The sequence below is a fragment of the Condylostylus longicornis genome, unplaced genomic scaffold (genome assembly GCF_029603195.1).
Source record: "Condylostylus longicornis isolate FDR11 unplaced genomic scaffold, ASM2960319v2 ptg000002l, whole genome shotgun sequence".
NCBI classification, from domain to species: Eukaryota; Metazoa; Arthropoda; class Insecta; order Diptera; family Dolichopodidae; genus Condylostylus; species Condylostylus longicornis.
Genome location: NW_026577971.1, coordinates 665,671 through 676,382, shown reverse-complemented (window position 1 = coordinate 676,382; position 10,712 = coordinate 665,671). Strand labels below are relative to the sequence as shown.

General features: G+C 23.2%; 1 protein-coding gene across 3 annotated transcripts; it reads left to right on the top strand.

The window, feature by feature from the left end:
• The first annotated feature begins 3,006 nt into the window (after positions 1 to 3,006).
• On the top strand, positions 3,007 to 10,712 carry LOC129605556 (kinesin-related protein 4-like). 3 transcript variants are annotated; one of them, XM_055515392.1, is made up of 16 exons: positions 3,007 to 3,121; positions 3,421 to 3,828; positions 5,159 to 5,485; positions 5,560 to 5,597; positions 5,685 to 5,922; positions 5,990 to 6,046; positions 6,950 to 7,129; positions 8,017 to 8,154; positions 8,261 to 8,289; positions 8,355 to 8,502; positions 8,621 to 8,867; positions 8,931 to 9,019; positions 9,169 to 9,399; positions 9,461 to 9,565; positions 9,962 to 10,018; positions 10,319 to 10,712. In XM_055515392.1, the coding sequence occupies exons 2-16, from the start codon at positions 3,517 to 3,519 to the stop codon at positions 10,532 to 10,534; spliced, it is 2,412 nt and encodes an 803-aa protein (XP_055371367.1). In that variant the 5' UTR covers positions 3,007 to 3,121; positions 3,421 to 3,516; the 3' UTR covers positions 10,535 to 10,712. The 3 variants fall into 3 exon arrangements, with proteins under 3 accessions (XP_055371367.1, XP_055371377.1, XP_055371385.1); XM_055515402.1 differs by lacking the exon at positions 3,007 to 3,121 and adding an exon at positions 3,253 to 3,270; XM_055515410.1 differs by lacking the exon at positions 3,007 to 3,121 and having other exon boundaries at positions 3,281 to 3,828; positions 8,026 to 8,154.

The window sequence follows — 10,712 nt, the reverse complement described above, 5'->3', positions numbered from 1 at the left end:
TACTTTCTTCACCCAACAACATGACACTTCAATCAGATTCTTAATTAATTTCGACTTTTGATGTATGATGTCGTTTAATATTACATAACTGTCAAATATAGTACGACAAACACCTTACAAACTACATAGTTTTACAATCAATCTCCAATTTTGTTCTTTCTAAAATATCTTATTTAATGTCTTATTTTAACTTACGTCTTAATTTCTAAAAACTTTATTTATGGCTATTTTCTCCCGTAGCTATATTTTAAATAAAGAAAATAAAATTGCATATTATATATTTTTGTAATACATACATACATAAGTGTAAGTGTAGATTCGTACAACCGTGAACTCAAAAAAGAATTGCACTAATAAAATATTAAATTGAAGTAAAATATGCCTTTTATTATAATTTTATTTTAATTTATTACCAAATAAAATCAAAAATAAAACAATATTAACAAAAAATCTCATTTTTATACACTTTCAAAAAATAATATATATAAAAACGAATAAAGATTTTGGCTAGTCATACCAAAAATAGTATTAAAATGTTTTGAGCAATTTTTTAGCTACATGATAATAGCAGTCTATTGAGTTTTTACGCAGTAAAATAAAAATTAAGTTTTGGTTCTGAAGAATCAATAAACATTTTGCAAACAATAACACTTCAAAAATTAAAAGGAATCGTAAACGTTTTCCTGACGTAGAATGAAAACAAATACATAATTTGATATTTTGTATGAAATTATATTTCTTCACTTAAATAAAGGGTGATTTTTAAATATAATTGAAATATTTAGTTTATAATGTTTAATTTAATCTATAAGTATAAATCGTCACATATTTATTAAACATCATTTTATTAAAATGCTGGCTGCAACTAAGTTTCAGGTAATTCATTCGATGGATTAAATTTTGAACTTGAAAGAATGACGGTGAATTGCCAAAAATTGAAAAATAAACATTTAAAAAATCACCTTTCAATAAAAATTCAAAAATGTTAATGAGTAAGAGTGAATACGTGAAGCAATTCTTTTTTATAGAAATTACCTCAACGACGATAAAGATTTATTTGGATTTTATTTTAAAATTGTTTCATTAATAATTTTCGAACTGCTTTAGAATTTTTGATAGTGTAGTGACAAAATTCTTTCAACCAGAAAAATGCTAAATTTTTATGAGTTCTTTTCACGGCTGACAGATATTTTTCTTTATGTCAAAGTTCATTCACATTAAATATTTGTTACAATTTTCATGTAACGTATATATATCAATATTAATTTATTTTGTGCACAATATGTTAAATTAAATTCTGTAATTGTAATTACATACCAAAATTGAAATTTATAAAACATATTTTAGAAAAAAAGTATATGTATTATGTGCATACCTATTTTATAATTTTCTATCCAAATAAAAATTTCTCTTAAGTTTTAAGTAAAAGAGAATTTACTAAGTAAAGAAGCAACATTAAAGTAATAGCTACCTTTTATAAATTCATGTTTACAAACCTTTAATCTTTATACGCAAAGCTTTACACCCTTGATAGAACAAACTAAAGAGATTTGCATTATTTTTATTAATTTATTCTCTTTAATGAACACAAAATACATGCATAGTATTTACTAATGAACAATCTTGACATAATAAAATAACAAGCCTGGACAGTGAGAGATAATGACGATTCTGCAAAGCCAAACAAAACGACAATTTTATACATTTTTTTTTATAATTCTTAGAAAAAAAAATCTTTAGCATCAGTTACTATCCTGTTACAGAAAAAACTATAGAAAAATGAATCACAGAAAAAACTAGAAAAAGATTTTTTTTAAATTTGTCATCATTGTTTTGTTTTTTGATGAACCGCATCCTCTCGATATCCAAGCCTGTATTTTGAACACGTCGAGGTCGTGTTGTTCAGTTTGCCATGATATGCATGAACATATATGCCAGGTGTGATGATTTATCGTTATTTGTTTTTTATAGCAATTTTCCTCACGTGGAGAAGAGACATTATTCCGAAATATCTATTATGAAAGCAAAATAAATAAAAATTAAATAATAATACTTTAATAATCATCATCCCAAGTGTATTTGGTAAATTTAAGCTTGATTTCGGTTTTGACCGTTTTCTAAACGTGTTTTGACGTTCTTTAATTTAAATTTGCCGTATTTTAACTATGTGACTCAGTTGAAATTCGCAAAATTTGAGACTTGGGCAGCACTGTCCATGGAGCACAACCAGCGTCCCCATCATAGTACTTTAGTAACAAAAGTGCTATTTTTTGCAAAAATTTTAAGGTGACATCAAATTTTCAGAATTCTTCAAAGCCAGACAAAACGAGAATTTTCGACCAATTTCAAATAATGCTTTCTTTCATAAAATGATACTCATTTCAAATGTTCGTTTGATTTCTTTACCTTCATGTTTAAATTTCTTTTTCTTATTCTACTTAATTTTTTTATAAATTCCTATAAAATTCATATTTGCATAATTGCTTTTTTGACATTTTTTTTATTGTTACATAATGCTGCACCTTAATAGTAAGATATGGCAGAACTACAAATATAAAGCCATCGCCAAATAAAATAAAAGTAAGTTAAGCGAAGTTAAAGTTGTTTATGAAATAGGTTAATCTCAGATTTCATTTTTATTTTTACAGAAATATTTTTTATCTTTGAAAGCAATTTATTGGATGAAATAAACTATGCTACTTTTATGGTACTTTTTCAATTCAATGTTTGCCACAATGCTGTTTTTTTTTCTAAAATTTTGATACTTGTGCTTCATTTCAAGTGGCAACCCTGAGCATAACAACAAAAAAGCACAACGAATATAATATTATTATATGCAAGCAGCAAGCAGAGAAAAACAGAACGAACTTTTCAGAACTCTATATAATATTATCTCCGATTCTCCAATAATCTCCATTCTCCAACACATACACATTTTAGCTTAAGAAAAAGAATTGAAGTTCTCTTTTTTCTACTTTATTTTTATTACTATTTTTACGGTTGAAAGTAACGGTTCGTTGAATCGCTTATACATATTTTTCGCGTAATAACCGTGTTTTAAAAGCACTGAACTGATAAGTTTTTTTTTTCTCCCTAGTGTTATATATGCATACAAACATAAGTAGTTATAATTTTGTTTAGGCAAACTAACCACAGAAATAATTATTCTTTTTTGACATTTTACAACTTGTTATGTTTTTTTTTTTATACTTGGTTGTAGAGAACTGGTTTATAATCTAAAAGAAAGAAAAAAAAAAAATTTAGTCTTATGTAGCTACATGTGGATTTGACGTCAAAATTAACTAAAAAAATTGTGTTTTTCTGATTTTTTTTAATTTAATTTCAATTTTAGTTTCAAAATAAAAAAAAATTCAAATAAAATAAAGAATTTTTTAAAATAATTTCATTTTTATTTTAAAGGTGATCTGTTATAATTTTTTTGAATGCAAAGCCAATAAAACAAACGCATACCGTAATATATTAATGAACACATAACAATTTGGAATATACAAACATATGTACATATGTGCTATAAAAGGAAAAAGGAATGTAATAATGAATGAAATTGATGAAAATAATTTAAAATCATCTGATGTAAATGCTACTATAGTAAATTCTTGTATTGAATCTACTAAAACAACATCTCATAATGATGATGAGCCTAATGAAAAATCATATTTACAAAAGAATAAAAACGAATTTGAACAAAAAAATCAACAACACTATAATACCAGTGATAATGATGTTAAAGCAATTCTAAATGAAATCAGTGGAATTTATTCAGAGCGGATAACTGAAATCGATCTAAAGGCTGCCGGTGATCATAAGGTACGAGTATTAGATATTATTTATTAATGAATGAAATTGTAGTACCAACGTATGCATTTTTACACGTTATTGTAGGTATAGGTAACCAAGGTATACAAGCTAACATTCAATAGTAGATAAGACGTATAGGTCTCACTTATTTATCTACTATTGAATCTGCCTGTTCTTCCTAGTTAACCTATAAGCACCTATCTAGCTCTTAATTACTTTACTTAATCGACAAAATTAACTAAGCTTTATAAGTACGTTCGCTTTTTCTAAAAAAAATATATGTATATTAAATCATACAGGTAAATTTACCTATTTATTTATTTATACCTTTACCTATATACATTTACCTATAATGCATGTAGGTATACCTAGTTATAATAATTTGGCTGAATTTTGTCGTGTTACTTTCAATTTGTGGTTTAATATTTGATTTCAGTTTTTGTTTTCTTATAATTTTTTTTTTAATTAAAAGTATATTTACGATTACGACATTTTCATATTATATGCATGTTGATATAGAATTTATAACATATAGATGGGTACATATTCGTATCTGCAAAAAAATATTAAAAGACGAAAGAATGTTTTACTTACATACGAAATTATAGAAATAGAATTATGTAAAATTGTAAAACATTTGTTTTGGACGAGTAACAGAAGCAAATATTATTATAATTTACTCTTTATATTAAGGCTAAGTTGTATATAGTTAACATTACATGTATTAAAAAGAAAATAACAAAGTTATAGTGTAATATAAACAAAATTATACGAACATTATTATGTATATACGCATATATAACTACATAATATGAAGATATACCTGTATTGATATAAATATTTGTTTTTTAAAGTGAATACAAAAAAAAACATAAAAAACAAAAACAAAGATTATAAATAAACATCAAATTTAATCATATACATAAATGCATAGGCATATATACTTATATACCTACCCAAATAAGTATAATATAACAGAAAAGAAAAGTGTTCTATGGCAAGGCAAATGAAAAAGTCGTGGCAAATAGTCAATTCTTTTCTAAATATTTTTGTTACTAATCTAAGATTACTAAAGTTTATATTTAATGAATAAGTAACTTCCTATCTATTTTATTGCTATAGTTTTTGGAGAATTTTTAAGATATTTATGGTATAATATTCAGTTTATTTGAATTAGTTGCATATTTAATTGTAATAATTGTAGTTCTTTGCGCAAATTATTACATATGCAGGATTTCTACAAAAAACTTTGAAATTCAATATTCAATTTATAATATATTCAATAATATTTTTGGAAACAAAAATAAAATAAATAATTTACTTTTCTATTTCTTTTTAGTTAAAGTGTGATACGTACAAAGAATGGATTCAAATATTAATTGAATTTATACATTATATGTTTGAAAATTTAAAAGAATTAGAGTTGAATGCGAAAAACGCTATTATACATTTAGAAAAAAGGCTTAATCACCGTAGAATTCTTGATCATGCTGATTTAAATAATGAAAATTTAAAAAATGATTTTTTAAATTTATTAACTCTAATTCGTCGTGTAGTTGAACAAGGGAATTGTGATGCAACTGGATTAGATTTTAAAACGATTACTAAAGAACAAATTTTTGACACGGAAAACCAAACAAATATATGCAACCAATCAAGTATAAATGTAAGCACCTAATTAAACACAATATTACAATATTATTCAGAAACAAAAACTTAAAAAATTGTAATATTTTTTAGATTCAAAAATTAAATTCTCAAATTATTGAAAATAGAAAGTAAGTACATATTTATACATAAAAGTTTAAAAGAAAAGACTTTAAAATTTTTTATTTTTTAAATAATTACATATTTTGAAATTTCAGTGAAATAGATAAATTGTCATCAGAAAATTATATTTTAAAAAATGAAATAGAAGAAAAGGATTTATTAATTTCGAACTTACAAAGTAAAATCAATAAATTGGAGAAAGTCGAGAAGTTTGAATGTAACCCAGCAACTCGGAATAATAATGATGATAGCGTGAGTGACGATGTTGTTGGAAAGCTTAAAAACTGTTTAGGTGAGCAAGAACAGTTGCTTGCTAAGGAATTAGAGAAAAATGTAATTCTAAATTTTACTTGATAATTATATATTATAAAATAAATTTAAAAATATGAATAACTTTTAGGAAGTTTTAACGACTGAATTGGAAATTATGAAAGCAAAATGTGAACGAAAGGAAAAGGTTAGTAATTTTCATTACAACTTCAAAAAAGAAGATTCAAATAATAATAAATGCTATTGCAAAAATGAAAAACCTGAGAAAAAATCTTCGTTCTTATATTTTTGGTAAATTACTGATTTCTTAATTGAGTGCACTCATTGTATGATTTTCAATTTTATATCTTATTAATTAAATTAATTAAATTAATTAGATCTGTCATTTTATTTTCTAATCGTTTTTGTTTTTCATTCGAATTTTAATTGAACATTTGAAAATCGTAAGCAAATTTTTTTATAATTTCAATTAATATCTATAAACATGCAAGTATTCCTTATTACTCCTTTTCGAAAATTCGTTTAATACATGAATATTTTCCCATAAGAGATATTGGGAAGTTTTTAGATGAAAGAAATTGATAGAGCGTTTAATGCTAAGTTCTTCTGACAATTTAAGGGTTAAAAGTAAATAATATTTATTTAAACAATGAATATGTTTTCTTTCATAATAATATGGTAAATTAATAAGCAATAAAATTAGATCATAATGATTCATATATATGCATATTATGAATTTGAATTTAATATGTAAATACCATTTCTACTAACATAATGAAAACCTAAAATTCACATTAGGGCTACGAAAAACTCTTATTTAATTATACCTTTTTGCAATATCATTTTACTTTAATCAATATGAAGTTAGATTCCAATTCATAAGAAGAAATGTATGCAAATGAGTGATTTGTAAATACGTAAATTGGATTATATTCTTGCATTGTTAAACTAAAGATTCTACATATATTTCATTAAATATATTTGCGACACGTAATTTTCTGTAATTTCTAAATGTTCCATAAAATGAAAGTGTGTTAGTTTTCAAAGAGGTATATAATGTAGATATGTATTTAAAGTATAAAGTTTTTAGGTTATCGAAAGCATGAAATCACTTGCATTTGAAGTAGCTGACAAACATGATCAAATTCAACAGCAAAAGGCTCATTTATTAACAATGGAAGAGGAATTACAACAGGCTCACAAAAAAATTCAATTTAAAGATAGTGTTATTAAAGATTTACGACGTGATTTAAAAAGTCAATTAACTAAGGTATATTTAAAACAATTTTTTTTGTTATAAATTAATTTGCTAATTAACTTAAAATTAATATAAAATGCGATTGGTTTTTTATATAATAATTATCATAATTCAGAATCAGAAATATTTCACCATGTTTTGCCTAAGTCACTCTAATATAATTTGGGTTTTTGTGTAATATTTTTTCCTTTATTAAATAAAATATTTTCTTGACATCAGATTTACTTAATTGGAAGACATTAAATCTATGTTGTTTTTACAAATCGACAAATGCAACTCAATTTTTGAAAATGTTCAATACAAACTTTTTGAAAGTATTCTTGCTTTTTTTTCCAATGTCTTAGTCGACCAAACTTAGTATTATATGATAAAAAAGGAGAAAACTTTCTATTGTATTAAGTACTTTATTTTATAATTTTTAAATATTATTTTTAAAAAGCAATGCAATTTACTATTTTAAGTAATAAACATGATAAAGGAAACAAATTGCATATTAGGAATTAATTACAAAGATTTGTGCTTTATTTTACTATCGAAAAATAAACTAAAAAAAACTATTCAACTAAAATTGTATACATATGAAATTACAAGTAATAAACAAAATTTCTGTGTTTATTTTTGATTTTTATAAGGATATATGTAAGTGCAGATAATTGTATTCAACTTATCTTGGAAATTAAAAAAATTATTAATTTTTTTTTGTTGCATTTTAAAAAGCAAAAAAAAATTTAAGTAATTTCTTATTAAAAAATAAAATTTGAATTGTCGAATATTTTTGGTCATTTAATTTTTTTGACATATTATGTATGTATGTAAATTCTAAAAATTTATTTAAATAATTTATTCATTAATAATTTTAAAGTTTAATAAAGGAATAATACAAAAATTTATTTTATAAGCAATTGCAGTCTTCTAATAGCGAAATGTCGACTTGTTACCCAAATTATAATGTTTTAAATAAGCTTAATATTCCATATAATGTTATTGGTGATCAGGGCGAAGAGCTGGCGCAAGTTAAGCAACAGGATGTAAATAAAGTACGTGTTTTGAAATAATTTTTTTTTTGTTATGTATGTACATATGTATGCTATTAATTTCTTTTATATTCTAATTTGAAATTAATATTTTAATTTATATTTGCAGCTGATTGAATTGGAAGAAAGTAAATTAATGTAAGAAATATTCTAATTACATATTTCATCACAATTTATTTTTTATTGTAAAATATTTTCTTTAGAGCTTGTCAAGCTGAAGAAGATGTAAATTTAAAAATATTGTTATTAGAACTTGATGAATTATGGCAGTTAAAACAATGTGTTGGCAATGAAAGTTTAAAAGAACTTGAGCAAATGATAGAACGATTTCGAAATAGAATTCAAAATATGGTATATTGAAAAATTATGTTTTTCATTTTAGAATTTTAGATTGATTTTTTTTTTTTTACAAAAGTTTTGTAGTTTTTATTTTTATACAAATTCAATACAAATTTTTCTTATATTTAAGGCAATTGATCAGACATCAATGAAAAATAAGTTGCAGCACATGAGAGAAACATTATTAAAAATTGTAAATGGACAGTATGTATGTAAAAACATTGAAAATGACCGCACTGATTGTAACGATATTTCACCAAATGGAAATAATTTTGATATTGAATTGTTAAGAAGAGTTAATGAGAAAATCTTTAAATTGGAGAATGAACTATGCTCTGTAAAAAATCAATTTGGAGGACTTCAATTAGAAATTGAAAGTAAATATTTGAAAATTATGATTAATCTTACGATTATCATTCTAAAAAAATTACACTTTTAAGGGACTCATTCAAATCTCAATTCAAAAGACCGAATATTAGAAAAGCAAAAATATATTTTGAAACATTTAGCAGAATATCTTGGGCAAATTGTAAATATAATATTATTTAACATTTAAAATCAATTTATAATATTTTGCAATTATTTTTTTATTTTTTTATTTGATCTATATATTTAAAATTATTTAAAAGCATTAATATACTAGCCTTTAATTGATTTTTTTTCTCTGTATTTAAATAGATTGGTGTTCCTATTAATTTTGAAACAATTTTACAAGAATCGAACGAAAATGAAAATAAAGATTTATTTATTAGAAATATATTATGTGATGGTCTTGAAAATATTCTAATGAAAAAAGAAAAGACAATTAAAGAATTACAGGAGTATAATCAACAAATTGAAGATACTTTAAACGGTCGAGAAGTATTCTTAGCAGAAATTAATAACAAATTAAAAGAAAAAGAAGAAATGGTAAAGAAATTGTATTTACAATAATAACTAATTCAAAATTAACTTTTTTCAAAAATTTTAGATTCGACAATTAAATGAAAATCTTCATTATAATGAAGAGAGTATAAAAGTTTTAACACACGAAAAACATTGTTTAAATGAAGAAATACAGAAGCAATCAGCTTCGGTAATTAATATTTTTTTTATGTTTAAACATTTTTAAATCGTGACCATTTTCAAGTTTATAATCCAGATTATTTCTTAAAAATAATGGATTTTACTTCGCAATTTCGTCACTATCAGATGTGATATTTTTTCTAATGTTAATAGTGTTTTTTTGTATTGAAAATGGTTACAGTTTTAAAAAAAAGAGTTTTTTGTGGTTTAACATTATATTTGGCAATTAATTCGTAAAATATGGAGGAAAAAGATCTTAAGTTACCAAATTTTAAATTTTGTTTTGATTTTTCTTTTCTTCTTTAAATACACAATATAATATTTTTCTTTTATTATATTTTGTAAAAGAATTTATTATAAATTAATTTGTTTCTTGTTTTTTTTTTGCTTCAAATTTGCATTTTAGTTAAAAAATTCTGATATAAAAAAATTACTTAACGAAATTGAAGAACTGCAGACATTGGTAAGTTTTGCTATTTTTAATACATGACTGCTTATTTGCTTTTTCAAATTTGGTCTAAATTAATATCGTAATTTTTGTATTGTAAAATTTTGTCTGAATAATTTCAAATCAAATTTGTTCTTATATTTCTTTTTGTCCTGATACAAAATTTATGTGCAATTACTTTTGCAATTTTTGTATGATTAATTTATAATTAGTGAAGGACAACTATTATCAATTATTTGTTACCCTATAAGATTCAATTTTGTGTTAAATATATTGTTTCTTTCTTTTTTTTTTTGAATTGCTTTACTAATTCAGAATAAAAACCAAGTGACGACAATATCCAATTTAATGGAGGCTTTAGAAAATATTAAAAGAGAACATCATACAACTGGTAACGTTTTTAATAGTAATGAAAGATTAGGTAATGTACAAAATAGCAATACAACAGACACTTCGGATATAGTAGATAATACTCAAAACAGAAGTGGATCTTTATGGGGTTGGTTCCGTGGTAATACTTATGATGTCTGATATTGTTTAGCTAAGAAAGAGTCTACTATAATTACTTTAATTTGTTTTTTTTTTTTGTTGAAATGAATGAATTTATATTTATATTTTTTTATAGAAATAATTATTTATTCGTTAATACAACTCTTATTGTACTAATTAAAATAATGAAAAAAAAAAAACAAAATTTTATAAAATATAA